The sequence below is a fragment of the Propithecus coquereli genome, unplaced genomic scaffold, assembly GCF_000956105.1.
Source record: "Propithecus coquereli isolate 6110/MARCELLA unplaced genomic scaffold, Pcoq_1.0 Scaffold388, whole genome shotgun sequence".
Classification (NCBI taxonomy): Eukaryota; Metazoa; Chordata; class Mammalia; order Primates; family Indriidae; genus Propithecus; species Propithecus coquereli.
In genome coordinates this window covers 1,742,642-1,760,144 of record NW_012149596.1, presented here as the reverse complement: position 1 = coordinate 1,760,144, position 17,503 = coordinate 1,742,642, and the positions used below count along the sequence as shown (strand labels likewise).

At 46.5% G+C, this 17,503-nt stretch overlaps 2 protein-coding genes across 4 annotated transcripts in view; both read right to left on the bottom strand.

Annotated features, from left to right (window-relative positions):
• The window catches only part of TBC1D25 (TBC1 domain family, member 25), a 16,176-nt gene extending 11,543 nt beyond the window's left edge, over positions 1-4,633 (bottom strand). Inside the window, exons 1-3 of one of the 2 annotated variants that reach the window (XM_012652375.1) lie at positions 4,338-4,633; positions 2,643-2,752; positions 855-1,009 (exon numbers count right to left, since the gene is read on the bottom strand). In XM_012652375.1, coding sequence (XP_012507829.1) covers positions 855-1,009; positions 2,643-2,752; positions 4,338-4,457 — 385 coding nt within the window. In that variant the 5' untranslated portion in view covers positions 4,458-4,633. Of the gene's footprint in view, positions 1-854; positions 1,010-1,208; positions 1,298-2,642; positions 2,753-4,337 lie in introns of those variants that run through there. The other variant, XM_012652376.1, reaches the window with a different exon arrangement.
• Positions 4,634-12,130: 7,497 nt separating this feature from the next.
• EBP (emopamil binding protein (sterol isomerase)) lies at positions 12,131-16,535 on the bottom strand. Of its 2 annotated transcripts, XM_012652291.1 has the most exons (6): positions 16,480-16,515; positions 16,181-16,228; positions 15,208-15,566; positions 13,527-13,563; positions 13,264-13,394; positions 12,131-12,626 (listed from the first exon to the last, which is right to left on the bottom strand). In XM_012652291.1, exons 3-6 carry the CDS (start codon positions 15,506-15,508, stop codon positions 12,403-12,405), a joined length of 693 nt encoding a protein of 230 aa, XP_012507745.1. In that variant the 5' UTR covers positions 15,509-15,566; positions 16,181-16,228; positions 16,480-16,515; the 3' UTR covers positions 12,131-12,402. The 2 variants fall into 2 exon arrangements, with proteins under 2 accessions (XP_012507745.1, XP_012507744.1); XM_012652290.1 differs by lacking the exon at positions 16,181-16,228 and having other exon boundaries at positions 16,480-16,535.
• Positions 16,536-17,503: the final 968 nt, after the last annotated feature.

The following is a 17,503-nucleotide window of genomic DNA, read 5'->3' as shown; positions in this document are numbered from 1 at the left end:
AAATAAAATAAAAAGGCTTGAGTGAATGGGTTTGCTTTATTTTGTTCTTTCACCAGGTGAGGATGAAGCAAGAAGGCCTTCATCAGACACACAACCTGCCAGTGCCTTGATCTTGGACTTCCCACTCTCCAGAACTGTGAGAAATAAATATCTATTCTTTATAAATTGCCCAGTCTGTGGTGTTCTGTTATAGCAGCACAAACAGACTAAGACATACACCCAGGAAATTTAACACTGATACAATACTATTACCTAATGTATGGTCCATAACCAAATTTTGGGGACCATGTCTTAATTTATGTGTGTGCTCATGGGGACCAGAATAGGCAAGAATGGAGGAACAAAGAGAAGAAGTGGCTGAGAGATGAAGGGAACAGATGAATGAGTGAACAACAGCACAAACAAACATGAGTATAGGATGAATGAATGAACACAATTACCATTATTATAATAAGCATTGTTATATTTAGATATTATAACTAAAATATACACTAATACAGCTATATATTACATTACATAATTATAACATATATTACTAGGTTATATGCTGTAATAGTACAATATAATGTAATTATCATTATTAGAGCCAACACTTTTTGAGCATTCACTATGCAGTCATGTACCGTTCCAGGCATTTTATGTGAACTTCCCTATTTAATCCTCACAATGAGCCTCAGATATTATTATCTCTACTTGAGATGTGAAAAAACTGAGGTGCAATGGCTGAGCCAGGATCTATACCTAGGATACCTTGCTGACAGCCCACTGTGAGGGAGTGTATTGCAAGGGGCAGAGTCACTTTACAGGGAAAAGGTGGGTCCCAGAGCAGTACCCCTGGGGCACTGGGTACTCACTGTCCTCCGAGGGCCGAATGTCTACACGCAACTGCAGGTAAGGTTTGGAGGCAGTGGCAAAGGCTGTGCTGAGGTCCCAGTCAGACAAGAGTGAGAGGTAAGCTTCCTGTCCTAGTCGGTCCCGGCCAAGGTAGCTGATGCCAAAGTTCTTCTTCCTGGACAGAAGATACCAGGGAGTTCTCAGGGCTCCCAGTTCCCTGGAGGCCTCAGGGACAGTTTCCAATACAAGGGGGATAAAAGGTGTTGAAAGCAACTGCCTACTGTGTGCTGGGTACTGTGCCAAGGATTGTGGGCAGCCTGAGGTCAGGTCGTTTATACCCACTTTGTTACACAAACACAGAAATAGATACACACCTGCTTGTATCTGGAGGGCACATTGGAAACTGGTAAAATGTTGGTCCCCTCTGGGGACAGTAACAGGATAGTTGAGGGATAGAAGTGAGAAGAAAGCAGCTTTCTTACTACATAAAAATAAAGCGAGTGTTTGTTATTTTTCACAAAAAAAATGTTTATGCAAAAAAGTCAAGTAACTAAGAATTTATTCTTCAGATATACTTGTGCAACTATGCAAAGTATGTTGTGTGATAATCACTGTAACCATGGAAACATCCCAAATACCCATCAATTTTGTACTGTTCCAATTTGTTACTATGTGCATGTATTCCTCCAAAATAACAACTACTACAAATGAACCATCACACCTGACCCCAAGAGACACACTTTTGAACTATCAGGTTGGCAAATTTTGCAATGTTATGGTAACCAGTGTTTGGGAGGGTGTAGGTGAAACAGGCATTTTATATGCTGCTGGTGAGATTGTAAATTGGTAAAACCTGTCTGGAGAGCATGTTGTAACCATCCACTGCAAGTTTAAAAAGCACACACCCTTTAACCCAGCAATATCGCTGCCAGGAATTATCTCATGACTAGAATTTCCCAAATACAGTAGTCCCCCCTTATCCACAGGGGATACATTCCAAGACCTCAGTGGTACCTGAAACCGCAGATAGTACTGAACCCTGTATACGCTATGTTTTTTTCCTATACATACATACCTATGACAAAGTTTAATTTATAAATTAGGCACAGTAAGAGATTAAAAACAATAACTAATAATAAAATAGAACAATTATAACAATACAGATGCTTCTCAACTTATGCTGGGGCTTTGTCCCGATAAGCCCACTGTAAGTTGAAAATATCATTGAGTAGAAAATGCACTTAATACACATAGCCTACCAAACATCATAGCCTAGCCTAGCCTATGTTAAACGTGCTCAGAACACTTACGTTAGCCTCCAGCTGGGCGAAAGCACTTAACACAAAGCTTATTTTATAATAAAGTATTGAATATCTCATGTAATTTACTGAATACTGTACTGAAAGTGAAAACAGAATGGTTATAAGAGTACTTGAAGTATGGTACTGAATACATATTGCTTCGAACCATTATAACGTTGAAAAATCTTAAGTTCAACTATTATAAGTTGGGGACCATCTGTATACTGTAATAAAAGTTACATGAATGTGGTCTCTCTCCCTCAAAATATCTTATTGTATGTAATATTTTCAGACCACAGTTGACTGTGGGTAACTAAAAAACGTAGAAAGTGAAACCCTGGAAAAGGCACAACTACTGTACCCCAAGATATGCATTTGTGGCTGCTCACTGTGGGATTATTTGTAACAGTAAAACAAACAAACAAAACCCCTACCAAACAAACAAACAAGGCCAGAAAACCACTGTTGCGTGGTCCACTGGCCAGTCCCCAGCATCTTCTCACTCACCCGTTCAAGTCAAAAGCTCGGATGAGGATGTGCTGTAACACGTCCAGTGAGGTGATCTGGGGGTCTACAGCAAAAGAGCGGAACTCATGTGGCAAGATGCTCTCACATTTCTGGGGACAGAAGACACAGGGTAGGCCATCAGGGGCCACATCACCACGCTGAAGAATGAATGAGATGCAGAGTGGTAGAAGGCAAGGTCAGAGAGGTGGCAGGGGCCAGATCGAGGTAGGCATTCTGGGCCACGTCGAGGACTTTGTCTTTTGCTCTGAGGGGGAGCCACAAAAGGTTTCTGAGCAGAGGCAGGACGTGGCCTGAATTAGGATTTAACAGGATCCTTCTGGCTGCTCTGCAAAGAAAGACTATGGGGCACCCGGGTAGAAGCAGGGGATCCAGTGAGGAGGAGGCTACTGCAATAGTCCAGGCCCCCAGTCCTTCTTCCATGTCCTCTCAATTATGGTTGTCAGAATCACTATGCCCAGTCTGGCTCCTATTAAATCTGTCCTGCATGCTGCAACCAATCTAACACATCTACCCACAACACCCCCTGCTTAAATCTCTTCAGTGGCAACCCTAAGGTCCCCAGCAGGTGGGCGTATAGGCCCTAGCCAGCCTCTCCAGTTTTTTTGAACTTTACACTCTGGTAGAACCAAAGTGTTGGAAGTTACCTTGAACACATCCTGACTCCAGGCCTTTGCTTGTGCACATCATCCTTCCCACTTTCTTCATCTGGCTCACTCACAGCTCAGGCATCATCTTTTTTCTGAATTCCCAAACCTCTACCTTAGAGATCAAGTGATCTGTTGACCCTCTTCTCATCAGTGCCAGTAAGTACCACCACTCTAGTCTGAGCCACCATCATTGCTTGCTGGAACTACTGCAATGGCTTACTTCCTCTGAGTACACACCAAAGCCCTTCTCCATCTGCCCCCTCTTACCTCCCTGACTCACCTCCTTCCATGCTCTCCCTCCCTCTCTCTGCTCCAGCAATATGGGAACCTACGGAGGAACATGCCAAGCTCATCCCCACCTCCCAGCCTTTGCCCCTGCTGTTCCCTCTGCCTAGAACACTCTTCCCCTGATATGCACATGACTGACTCCTTTTTATTCGGGTCTCGTCTCCTTCAGTACCCCCTCTGGAAATTTCCGGGTACAACCTTGGCTAAAGTAACTCCCTAGTTCATAACTGTTTTCGTTACTTCCTCATGGCATTCACCAGTGTCTGAAGCATCTCATTTATTTAGCTGCTTGTCTCTTCTAAGGAACATGTCAGCTCACCAATGGTGGGGAGTCGCACAACAGTGCATTCCCAACACATATGTGTTGACTGACTTCAGAGCCCCCCAGCAACAGCACAAGGCTCACTCCTCAGGGCCCCACCCTCAACTACTGCAGCCCCTCCTCCAATCCTATGGCCCCTCCCCTCTACCCATAAGCTCCACCCGTACGTTCCATAAGCCCCTGCCTATGCATTTTCATTCACACGCCCTAGGGTTTATCCCTAAGGCCCCATTCCCTCAGGCCCTCCACCCACCCCACTCTCCCACCTCCCCACCTCGCCACCATCACTCGACCCTCAAGCCTCGCCCCTCAGGTAACGCCCCAAATCTCAGGTCCCGCCCTCCATCCTATGACAGCCACAGCCTTTGCCTCCCCTGGGATGCCCTGGAGGGTTGGCCGACCGGCTGCCAGCCTCACCTTGACTCGGACCCGTACCACCTCTCGCTCCTCCTCCTCGGCTGTCGCCGCCTGGGCTCCCCCGCCGGGCGGGGGCGCTCCGGGGCCAGCCAAGTCCAAAGACCCGGAGGCTGTCGCCATCCCGCTGCTGTTCGCCTCAGGGTGACAATTGACAGTTGCCCCCTACCCCTGCGCGCACCCTACAGTGCGGGCTCCCGCAGCCCCACCTTGCGCCGGGGCGCAGGCGCAGAGGGCACTGCGCGACCCTGCCCCTCTACTGCCCCTCCCACCTGGCCCTGGCTGGAGGTCTCCTGTGCACATGCGCCTAGCGGGCTATTGGCAGGAGTCCCGCCCCCAAAAGCCGGACATTTTGCTTCATTTCAGCCAGTGTGCAGGCGCCTACTGAGGCCCCACCTCTCCTCCTCCCGTGGTTTGGCTGTTTTGGCAGTCGACTTCCGGATTCACCTAGATCTGTGTTAAACTGGTGACCCGTTGGGGCGAGAGAAGTAGGCGGGGAAAGGAAGCTGCTGCGTGATGTTGTCAAGGCTGCACGCCCCGCCCCAAGTTACCTCGCCCCTCTGGTGACAGATGATGTCATCTATTCAAATACCGGTGGCCCTCGCTTCTTATGAATCCGATGAACGGAAAAAAAAAAAAATTCTTGTTCCAGAGTGTTTTTAAAAATAGCTTACACCCTGATTAAGTAAGGTCATATAAAGAAAAAAATCAAAAAATTGTTTACATGTCAAAATTCATGGAGCTGTACATATATGATTTTTGCACTTTATGATTTTGATTTTGTACGCATGCTATACTTCATTAAATAATTTACCCCAAAAAGCGAGTTTATGCTCTCTGGCAGTCCTAGCTGTTTAAAGTTTGCTTTCGTCTTACTTAATCCTCACCACACATTGAGGTTGGTCCTGTTATTAAACAATGTGTGTCCACTAAATGTAGGCTGAATGAATGATTGAACATATCTCAAACTCCTCTGAGAAACTTTATGTATGGCAAAAGGCAAAAAGACATTCTCCCTACTTAATTGCACAAAAGCCATGTGGTTTGGACAAAATACAGGTTGCCCTTACAAATGTTATTTCTAACAAAGGAGTCTTGTAAGATACTAGGACTTCAGCTACTGTTGCAGTGTCATATGGATGCTACCTTTAAGGTTAACTTTCTAGGCAAGTCTGCAATTCTATTTTGGTATCTTTTAAAATATTGTATTGCCTTAGTATTAATATTAAATAGACATCTCTATTTTTTGGAAGGTATAAATAATGGAGCATTTTCTTTGAAAGCCAGAAGAGGGTTGTTGGCATGTCCTTTTGTCCCATGTGTATGGAGTCAAAAACACCTATTTCACTGCTGGATTTTCTGATGGAAAGGAGTTTGACAGTCTGCTTCTCATTTAAGTTATCATAGGGTGGGATGAGCAAATCATTAGCTTGGAGTTGATCCTGGGGGCATTGGAACACAGGATTTAGACAGGGGTATGATGTGGTCAGATGCCATGCTCCTGGGGAGAACCTTCTCTTTTATTTGTTTATTCATTCTTCCATTCACCAAATACAAAGTATATGCTAGACAGGCTACATATATATATTAATTCATTTAATCTGCATAAGAACCCTATGAGGCACTCTGGGAGGCCGAAGCTGGAGGATTGCTTGAGATCAGGAGTTTGAGACCAGCCTAAGCAAGAGTGAGACCCCATCTCTACTAAGAATAGAAAAAATTAGCTGGGCGTGGTGGCACACGCCTGTAGTCCCAGCTACTCAGGAGGCTGAGGTGGGAGCATTGCTTGAGCCCAGGAGTCAGTTTGCAGTGAGCTATGATGATGCTGGTGCACTCTAGTCTGGCAACAGAGTGAGACTGTCTCAAAAAAATAAACCCCCCAAAACCCTAGGGGGTAGTGTCTCAGTTCATTTTCTGTTGCTATAACCAAATACCTAAGACTGGGTAATTTATAAAGAAAAGAAATTTATTTCTTACAGTTCTGGAGGCTTGGAAGTCCAAGGTCAAGAGGCCACATCCAGTGAGGGCCTTCTTGCTAGTGGGGACTCTGAGAGTTGTGAGGTGGAACAGGGTATCACATGGCAAGGGGGCTGAGCGTGCTAGCTCAGGTCTCTCTTTCTCCTCTTATAAAGCCACTAACGCCCCACCATTATTACTCATTTAATCCTAATTACCTCCCAAAGGTCCCACCTCTCAAATACCATAGTTGGATTTCTCATCCTCTTAATACTGTTACAGTGGGGATTAAGTTTCAACTTGAGTTTCAGAGTTCAAACCATAGTATTCAAACCATAGCAAGTGAGTATTATTATTATTAGCATTTTTTTATATTCATTTTTTTTTTCGAGATGGGGTCTCGCTCTTGCTCAGGCTGGTCTCCAACTCCTGAGCTCAAACAATCCACCCGCCTCGGCCTCCCAAGAGTGCTAGGATTACAGGCGTAAGCCACCGCGCCCGGCCTTATTATTAGCATTTTACAGATGAGAGCACTGAAGGCCAGGGAGAAACAAGCTCAAGGTCAAAGGGGTAGTAAGTGGCATAGAGATTAGGCAGTGCAATGGATGGAAGTTGGGGCTATGCCTGTCATGTCCGAGGAAGAGCAAGGAGGTCAGAAAGCCTTTAAGTAGAGCAAACGATGAGGTGAGTGATGGCATATGAGATGAGAAAGTAATGAAGTGAGATCATGCATGGCTTTGACCTTAACAGTGAGGCATTTCTCCAAAGCTATACTGTAGTCTTGAGCAGAGCCAGGATTTGAACTGAAGTCCTGTTCTTCACAGGTCACCTGAAGCCAGTCTTCGGGTATCTGTAGTTTTATTATTCATTCTTTGCCATCTCTTCAAAACTCCTGAAGTACCCAATTGTTTAATGACCAAGGGTCTATGAAGTTGATGATAAAGACTGTGGTATGAGGGAGGGGCATCTGTGGGATGAATGATAGGAGGTCTGTAGGGAGAGTAATGGAATCTATGAGGTGGATGATGGATCTGTGGGTGAGCAATGGGGTATATACAGTGAATGGTGGAGGACTAGTGAGTTGAGAGATGGAACAGTGGAGTAAGTGATAAGGGGTCTGTGGGATGAGAGGTGGACTCTAGGTTGAGTGATGGTTCTGAAAGGTGAATTATGGCAAGATTATGGGGTTAGTGATGGGAGATCTGTAGGATGAGTGATTGGCGGGTCTGTGGGTTTGGTGTTGGGGTTGGTAGGGTGAGTGATGTGTAGGCTATGGGGTGAGTTATGAGGTTTTCAGAATGAGTGAAGATTCTGGGGGTAATAGTGACTTGTGGGGTGAGCGATGCAGTCTACAGTGAGCCACGAGGGTCTACGGGGTCAGTTATGGGGTTTCTTTGGGGCAAAACATGGGCAATCTATGAAACAAGTGAAAAGGTGTTTGTAGGAAGAGTGATGGGTGTCTTAGGGGTTAATGGTGGGGTATGTGGGGTGAGTGATGGGGGGACCTTGGAACTAGTGACGGAATGTCTGTGGGGTGACTTATCAGAAGCCAAAAGGCTGAGTTATGGGGGTGTGAGGTGTGTGTTGGTGGCTCTGTGAGGTGAGAGATGTGGCATCTGTAGGGTGAGTGATGGGGAGTGTTAAGAGCTGAATTGTGTCCCCCCAAATTCATATGTTGAAGCTCTAACCTCCAAGATGACTGTATTTGGGATAGGATCTTCAAGGATAATTAAGGTTAAGTAAGGTCATGAAGGTGAGGCCCTAATCCAATAGGACTGGTGTCCTTAAAAGAAGAGGAAAAGGTCAAGCACAGTGGCTCACACCTGTAGTCCCAGCTACTCAGGAGGCTGAGGCAGGAGAATCCCTTGAGCCCAGGAGTTCAAGGCTGCAGTGAGCTATGATCCTGCCACCGCACTCCAGCCTGGGTGACAGAGTGAGACCCTATCTCGGAAAAAAAAAAAAGGGTGGGGGGAAACAGAAGAGGAAGAAACACCAGGGCACGAGTGCACAGAGTAAAGGCCATGTGAGGTACACAGCAAGAAGGCAGCTATCTACAAACCAAGGAGAGAGGCCTCAGGAGAAACCAAACCTGCTGACACCTTGACCTTGCACCCTCCAGTCTCCAGAACTGTGAGAAAACAAATTTCTGTTGTTTGAGCCACCTGGTCTGTGGCATTTTGTTATGGCAGCCCGAGCTGACTTAATGCAGGCGATGGTGGGGGTCTAGGGGGTTAGTGATGAGGCCTGTGTTAGGTGTGATCAAGAGACAAGAAAATGAGTGATGGGGCCTGTAAGGTGATGAAGGTAATGAGTTAAGTGACGGGGAGTCTTTGAGGTGAATGATGGGGTCTGTAGGGTGAGTGAAGGTGTCTTTACGGTAATGCAGGATCTGTAGGTGACTGAGACAGTTCTGTGGGGTGAGTGATGTGCTGGTCTGTAAGATGAGAGATGGTGGGTTTGTGAGATGAGGGATGAGGCACCTTGGGGTGACTGATTGGAGCTCTGTAGGGTCAGTGACGAGTGAGTCTATGCAGTGAGTGATTAGGGGCCAATGAGCCAAATGATGCAGGGGTGGGGTCTATTGGCTGAGTAATGAGTGGTCTGTGGAGCAAGTGGTGTGAATATGTGGGGTTAATGATGGGGGATCTTTAGGGTTTGTGATGAGAGATCTGCACGGGGACGGTGGGGTGAATAATGTGGGGCTGTGCAGCAGCCATGGGGAGCCTGTAGGGTGAATAGTCAGGGTGTGTGATGGAGGTCTGTGCGAAGTATTGGGAAGTGAGTGGGGTGAGCGTAGAGGGAAGTTATGGACTGAACTATATCCCCCCAAAATTCATGTTGAAGCTGTAACTCCCTAGTGCCTCAGAAAGTGATGACTGTATTTGGAGATAGGGCCTTTAAAGAGGTGATTAAGTTAAAATGAGCCTGGTAGGGTGAGCTCCAATCCAATCTGTCTGGTACGCTTATAAGAAGAGATTAGGACACAGACATGTGCAGGCACAGAGGGAAGACTGTGTAAGGACACAACAAGAAGGTGGCCATATCTACAAGCCACGGAGAGAGGCCTCAGGAGAAACCAGACCTGCCAGCATTTTGAACTTGGACTTTCAACTTCCAGAACCATGAGAAAATAAATGTGTTGTTTAAGCCATCTGGTCCGTGGCATTTTCTTTTGGCAGCCCTGACAAACTAACACAGATTTCGGTACTGGGAAGTGGCGTGCTGCTGTAACAAATACCCAAAAATATGCAAGTAGCTTTGGAACTAGGTAATGGGTAGAGGCTGAGTTTTGAGGTGCATGTTAGAAAAAGCCTACATTGCTGGATGGCCTGAAATGTGTCTCCCCAAATTCATATGTTGAAATGTAATCCTCAATGTGTTATTAGGAGGTGGGGCCTTTGGCAGGAGATTAGGTCATGAGGATGGAGGCCTCATGAAAGGGATTAGTGCCCTTATAAGGGATGAAGGGACCACAGTTCTGCCCTTTCACCACGTGAGGATATAAGAAGGCACTATCTGTGAGGAAGAAGGCCTTCACCAGACACTGAATCTGCTGAAGCCACGAGTTTGGACTTCCCAGACTCTAGAACTGTGGGAAATAAATTTCTGTTGTCCATAAACCACCCAGTTTATGGTATTTTATCATGGCAGCCTGAACAGACTAAGACAATTGCCTTGAAGACTGTTGCTAGAAATATGGATGTTACATGTGCTTCTGGTGAGGCCTCAGATGGAAATGAGGAACATGTTATTGGAAACTGGAGGGAAGGCAAGGAATTTGGTTGAATTGTGTTCTAGTGTTTTGTGGAAGGTAGAACTTGTGAGTGATGAACTTGGATATTTAGCTGAGGAGATCTCTAAGGCAGTGTTGAAAATTTGGCCGGTTTCTCCTCGCTTTTTATAGTAAAATACAAGAGGAGACAGATAAATTGAAAAAGAAATTGTCAGGCAGAAAGGAACCAGAATGTGAAGATTTGGAAAATTCTTGGCCTATCCAATATTACAAAAGCTGAGAAAGTGTATTCTGGAGAGAACACTAAGGGTGTGGCTGGACAATCACTCTATAAGGAAGGTCATGGGTGTGACCCATTGATGTAATCAGTCATCTCAGTAGAAACCAGGGATAGAGATGGCATAATACCCCTACAAGCAATGAAGGAATGCTGTCAAGACTTCTGGGATTCAACAGCACAGGACAAAAAAATCTTTCTGGCTGTGAACGTGCACTATCCTTTAAGAAAAAGGAAGAGTGATCCCAAAGGGGGGACTGTCTCCTCCTCAGTTTCAGTGAGCCAGACTGCCATTCAGGGCAGAGGGAGCAACACTATCTCCCAGGAGAGCCTGGAAAGTCCACCCCACTAGGCCCAGAGGACACAGTATCTGGCTAAAGGGGATTATTTTCAAGCCTTAATAATCTAATGGAATTTGCCCTGCTACATTTCAAACTTACTTGCGACTTATGATCCCTTTCTTCTTAACAATTTCTCCTTGGAATGGGAATATCTATCTTATGCTGTCCCATCGCTGAATTTTGGAAGCAGATTGACTTATCTGGTTTCACAGCTTCACAGCTAGAGAGGAATTTTTTTTCTCTTAGGATGAATCATACCTTGAGTCTCACCCACACTCGATTCAGATGATACTTTTTTTTCTTTTTTTGAGATAGAGTCTCACTCTGTTGCCCAGGCTAGAGTGCCCTGGCGTCAGCCTAGCTCACAGCAACCTCAAACTCCCGGGCTCAAGCGATCCTCCCGCCTCAGCCTCCCAGAGTGTTAGGATTACAGGCGTGAGCAACCGAGCCATCCCAGATATTTAGATGAGACTTGGGACTTAAAAGTTAATGCTGCACTGGGTTAAAAATTTTGGGGTGCTGGGATGGGGGTGAATGTATTTTGTATATAAGGACATAGGCTGGGCACGGTGGTTCACACCTATAATCCTAGCACTCTGGGAGGCTGAAGCGGGTAGATCATTTGAACTCAGGAGATCGAGACCAGCCTGAGCAAGAGCGAGACTCCGTCTCTACTGAAAATAGAATGAAATTAGCTGGACAACTAAAAATATATATAGAAAAATTTAGCCTGGCATGGTGGTGCATGCCTGTAGTCCCAGCTACTCGAGAGGCTGAGGCAGGAGGATCGCTTGAACCCAGGAGTTTGAGGTTGCTGTGAGCTAGGCTTGATGCCACGGAACTCTAGCCTGGGCAACAGAGTGAGACTGTCTCAAAAAAAATACTAACTAACTAACTAAATAAATAAATGAAGGACATGAAGTTTTGGAGACCATAAGGCAGAATGTTATGGAATGAACTGTGTCCCCTTCAAATTCATATGTTGAAGCCCTATCCCCTAGTACCACAGAATGTGACTATACTTGGAGATAGGGCCTTTAAAGGGGTGATTAAGTTAAAATGAGCCTGGTAGGGTGGGCCCTAATCCAATCTGACTGGTGTCCTTATAAGAGGAAATTTGGATACACACAGAGATATCAGGAGCATGAATGTATAGTCTCTATCATACAGGAAACACCATGTCAGGACACGGCGAGAAGGCAGTCACCTGCCAGCCATGGAGAGAGGCCTCAGAAGAAACCAAACCTGCTGGCACCTTGATCTTGGACTTCTAGCCTCCAGAACTGTGAGAAAATACATTTCTGTTGTTTAAGTCCTCCAATCCGTGGCATTTTGTTACAGCAGCCCGAGCTAAGACAAAAGGACTGTGGGGTCAATGATAGGGTCTATGTGGTGACTTACAGCATCTATGGTTTGTGAGGTCAGAGATGCGGGTCTTTGGGTCAGTTATAGGACATCTCTGGAGTTAGTAATTAAAGATCTCTCAGTGTTAGAATCAAGATATTTTATTTCCTGATTTTAAAAATTGCCAACATCATGAACCTCCCGGCTCCTCTTATACCTTTGTGTCCCAATGTCTCCTGGCAGTAGCTTCACATAGCCCCTTTCTTCTCCATCTCTGGCCCTTTCTGTGCCCACCCATCAGCCAGAGTTTGACAGATCAATTAGCTTTGTCCCTCCAACCTGTGGAAGCAGGACCAGACTCTTCTGGCAGCTGGAGAGCTCCTGATTGGCCCGTGTTGGAGCCTGGTCCACAGCTCCTTAGTTCTGCTTGCTCTTGGCTTTTGTGGCCTTGGCGTCCAGCACACACTGGGCATGTGTGAACTGCTTCACAGAATCGAGCACAAGGAATCCAGGAATCACCAGCCACAGTGTGTTCAAGAAGACAAAGTAAAACCAGAAGTAGAGGGGGTGGCCTAGCTCCCCATGCCGGAATCCGTCGCGGTACTCCGTCAGGAAGTAGAGTACGTCCCCGTAAATCTGGCCTGTGGGAGGTTGGAGGGGAAGAAGAAGCCCCCGTGAGGAAGGGGAAGCTATCTCAAACTCTCTATTCCAAGGCATTTTCCAAGTCATCGCTCAAGGTATCAGAGCTTGGGATCCCAAATGCAGAGAGCTAACCATTCTGAAATCACAGAGCTGAAAATCTGAGAAATCAGAAAAGTGAGAATTCCAGAAATCAGAGAGCTGAGAATTTCTGAACGCAGGAGAGCTCATACCTTTAGAATTCAAGGAAGTTTAAAATCCTAGAATTCAAGATAGGCTAGGTTTCTGGGACTAAAGAGAACTCATATTTCTAGAACTACAGAAAGCTAGTAATTTAGGAACGCAAGAAGACTGACTCTCAGATAAAGGGATCTCGGATCCTGATTGTGGAGGATGCAGGGGCTTCTTGCCATCATGGGCCACCTCGTGTAACCTTTACAGGAGTCTTTGTGATGGAGGAGGAGGAGCAATGGACCTTTCCTGCTTGAGAACACAGGCAGAGAGGGGTACCAGAAGCTCAGGGAATATGTCTGACTCACCCCTGGATGGGCACAATTGAGATCCCACCTACAGGAATGCACTTGTATCTGTGGATCCCCCATCAACCCCTACAGTGCCCAGCATAGGCCCTCTCCTCACCCATAGAGACCACGAACTGCAGGACAAAGCGGAGGGGTTGGTGGCGGAGAAAGGCAATCACCACCCACAGGCTGAGTGGTCCCCACAGGAAAGCCGTGACAGTCTCCATGCATACCATGAAGTTGTCAGCCCTGCAGGAGAAAGGATGAAGGGACACTGGAGTCAGTGTACTCTGCCCACAGGGTACCCCATTAGTGCTCCCTGACCCACCACCCCCACCAAACCAACGCAGGTCTCCATTGACAGAGGCAACAAACACTTACAGGATGTATCGGCTGTCTCCCTTGGCATACTCTTTCCCTGAAGAAAACAAGAGAGATATATGAAGAATAAAGTCAGGAAAAGGAACTCACATTTGTGAGAGCTGGGGGCTCCTGTAAGAAGACAGACTTCATAACCTCCCCGTGCCTCAGTTTCCTCACCTGTGAAATGGGGTGGCAGTTAGGATTCTAGAGGTTAATACATATAAAACAAGATATTGTGTGCAAAGCCTGACAGAACAGTGTTACTGTGATTGTTTAGTACTCAAGAAATGTTTGTGGCATAAAGGAGGCAGGTGTAGATGATGGAGTGAAGTAGCCAATGAGAGAGAGTGAGAGTGAGTGCATGCAGGTGAACAGATGAGTGAATGAAAGTGTGAGCAAAGAATCAATAAAAAGATCACCCAATATAAAAATAGGCAGGAGACTTGAACAAGTTCTTTAGAGAAGAGGATTTCCAAATGGCCAATAAACGTATGAAAGGTGCTCAAACGTTCATTAGGCACTAAGGAAAACAAATTAAAATCATAATGAAATATTACTCACATCCACTAGAATGACTAAAACTGAAGAAATACCTGACCATACCAACTGTTGGTGAGGATGTGGAAGAACCAGAACTCTCCTATACTGTCGGTGGGAATGAAAGATCGTACAACTATTTTTGAAAACAGTTTGGTAGTTTTTCATAGTTATACACACACCTACCATAAGACCCAGACATTCTACTCCTACATATTTACCCAAGAATAATGAAAGCAAATGTCTACACGAAGATTTGTATTAAAATGTTCATAGCAGCTTTACTCATGAGGCCAAAAAGGAATACTGTTTACAGTAGCAGAAGATTGGGGGAAAATGCCCAGCAGTGCTAGATAAGTCAAATAATTCAGTAACATCTATGCTTTGAAAGCTCTTTATGAACTGATGGAGTGACCTCGTTAAAAAAAGCAAAGTTCCAAAGTATATACAGTATGTTACCATTTATGTAAAAAGAGAGAAATAAAAATAATGATAATGATAACAGTAAACAATTACATGACATCTACTGTTTGCCAAATTCTAAGTACCTTATGTATGCTGGGTATTACAATTATTCCCCTTTCACAATTGAGCAAACTGAGGCTTATGTGTGTAATTTTTGTGTAAAGAAATTTTGGAAGGAAACATAAACAATTATTAACAGTAGTTAATATTGTTTAGGGAAACTTGGTGGATAGAAGACAGATTTTCACTGCACATTATCTTTATTTTTTATTTATTTATCTATTTTTTGAGACAGACTCTCACTCTGTAGCCCGGGCTAGAGTGCCGTGGCGTCAGCCTAGCTCACAGCAACCTCAAACTCCTGGGCTCAAGCAATCCTTCTGCCTCAGCCTCCCAAGTAGCTGGGACTACAGGCATGCGCCACCATGCCCGGCTAATTTTTCCTATATATATTTTTAGTTGTCCAGCTAATTTCTATTTTTAGCAGAGACAGGGTCTCGCTCTTACTCAGGCTGGTCTCAAACTCTGCACATCTCTCTAAATGGTTTTTTGACCCATGTGAAATATATATGCAACAAAAAGGTTAAATGAATTTTAAAAATAAATTAATGGAAGAATTGGTAGGTGGGTAAACATCCAAGTCAATCCCCGCCCAGAAAATTCCCTCACACAGTACATGAAAGAACTCAGGACTCACAGAGCTGGGATAAAAACGCTTGGTCTCCAAGAAGGTCCTTGTGGTAGAGACTGAACCAGCCCTCAATAACCAGGTGAATGAAGCCACACACTGCAAACCAGCACAGGGACAGTCGCCGCCAAGTCCCCAGTGGGACAACTGCAGCACGACCGGACAACAGCCATGTGGTTACGACTAAGACCCCAGAGACAGAGAAGAGGCCAGCCACCAAATGCCAGCCGGAGTGTTCATTAGGCACAAAGCTGTCCAGCTTTAGGTGCCGAGGCCAGTATGGGTGCAGGGGGCCGGTGTCGGTGGTCATGTTGTTGTGGGCTGACGGCTGCGTATGGATAGGGAGGAGAAAAAAGGAACAGAAAAACCTGTACAAATATAAAGCACAGAATGAGATAATAAAATCAAATTCAAATACTTTACTACCATAAGAAATGTAAGCGGACTGAATTTACCAGTTAACAGACTGCAAGACTGGATTAAAATTAATCTAATCATATGCTGTTTTATGAACATGATGACAAATATAAGGCCACAGAAAGACTGAAAGCTTGCTCTAGCTCTGTGGGAGCCATATTATGATGTGGTAGAAACAGGAAACAGGCCTGGTCCCAGCCCTCAGGGATCATGGCATGGTGAAGGACACAGGAGAATGTGAGGCTTGATCCCAGACCTCAGAGGTCAAAGTCTGGTGAAGACCAGCCCTGCCCCATCCTTCATGGGTCACAGTCTGGTGGGAGAGACATGATCACCAAACCTGTTCCAGCACTCAGGGGTCACGGTTTGGCGGGAGACCCAAGAACCAGGTGTGGTCCCAATGCAGGGGTGTCTTGCACCTTTCAACGGACAACTATTCCCTTTCCTGTAGTCCTGAAAACTGCAGTTGGGGGACGGGGGAGAGAAGACTAAACAGAACTACAATCCTCAGGCCCAGCGTTTAGAAAACCAGAGCCTCCCCTCGATAACGTAAAATGCAGCCCACCTGCTGGAACGAGGAAGCAAGTGGAAGGCAGGTGTCTAGCTCGAGGCGCTAAAGAAGGAAAGGAGGAGCGGATACAAAGATTACCAATCAGAACTAAAACCCTACAGTCCAGCTGCCCAATGAAAAGGCGGATCTTTTGTCGTCTGGACAACTGCGTGGCAGCCGGGGGGCGGGGGCGTCTCGCGCGGACGCAAGGCGGGGTGGTGTGGGCGAGGGTCTCGCGCAGGCATGCCGACGGCTGGCCGTCTAGCCGCATAGAGCCAGGGGATGAAGGGGCGGGCCAGGCAGAGGGCACTCACTCAGTCGCGCGGTCGCAGCAGCGTCTCCCACAGGCTCCTGGCTCCCTCTAGGCTGGCTCCCCTGCTCCTTAATATGCTTAGCTCTGGCTCATCCCCTCACGGGTTCCGAGCGGGCCAATGGAGAAACAAAGGAGGCGGCCAGTGCCGCTGCCAACCAATAGGTGCTCTCTGTGTGCCCCCGGCCCCCGCCTCACGCGTGGTGCCATTTTCGCTATTGGCTGAGACCGAGCCAGAGGTGGGGATGTAGGCGGGGACTGACCAAGGTTGGGGGCGTTTTTGGCCCGTAGCCAATCGGCAAGGTTGTAGCCAATGGAGCCTCGGTTTCAATTTCCCAATACCTTTATCAGTAAGTCACAACAAGAGAATCATTAATTAAGGTCGGTACCCTCTTCACCTGATGGTGAAATCAGCATTGCATTATGCCCTCACCCAATCAATTTCCAGACCAACTTTCAAGGAAACTGTTTTTGTTTTGTTTTGTTTTGTTTTTTTGAGGCAGAGTCTTGCTCTGTTGCCCGGGCTAGAGTGCCGCGGCATCAGCCTAGCTCACAGCAACCTCAAACTCCTGGGCTCAAGCGATCCTCCCGACTTGGCCTCTCAGTGCTAGGATTACAGGCGTGAGCCACCGCGCCCTGCTGGAAACTGTTAATATTACAGGCAGATGACATCCTGTACGCTGCAAACCCTAGCCCACACCTGGCTTTTACACCCTTCAGTACTCAGAATTTCTCAGACCTGGCCGGGCGCTCCGGGCGCGGTGGCTCACGCCTGTAATCCTAGCCTGGGAGGCCGAGGCGGGAGGATCGCTTGAGCTCAAGAGTTAGAGACCAGCCTGAGCAAGAGCAAGACCCCCCCATCTCTACTAAAAGTAGAAAGAAATTGGCTGGACAACCACAACTAATAACAGAAAAAATTAGCCAGGAATGGCGGCGCGTGCCTGTAGTCCCAGCTACTCGGGAGGCTGAGGCAGTAGGATCGCTTGAGCCCAGGAGTTTGAGGTTGCTGTGAGCTAGGCTGATGCCAC

Coding starts and splice junctions, on each gene's coding strand:
- EBP (XM_012652290.1), bottom strand. CDS start 15,508: ATGACCACCGACACCGGCCCCCTGCACCCATACTGGCCTCGGCACCTA. Junction 13,564..15,207: donor AGCGTTTTTATCCCAGCTCT/GTGAGTCCTGAG, acceptor TGTTTTCTTCAG/GGAAAGAGTATGCCAAGGGA. Junction 12,627..13,263: donor GCAGTTCGTGGTCTCTATGG/GTGAGGAGAGGG, acceptor AACCTCCCACAG/GCCAGATTTACGGGGACGTA.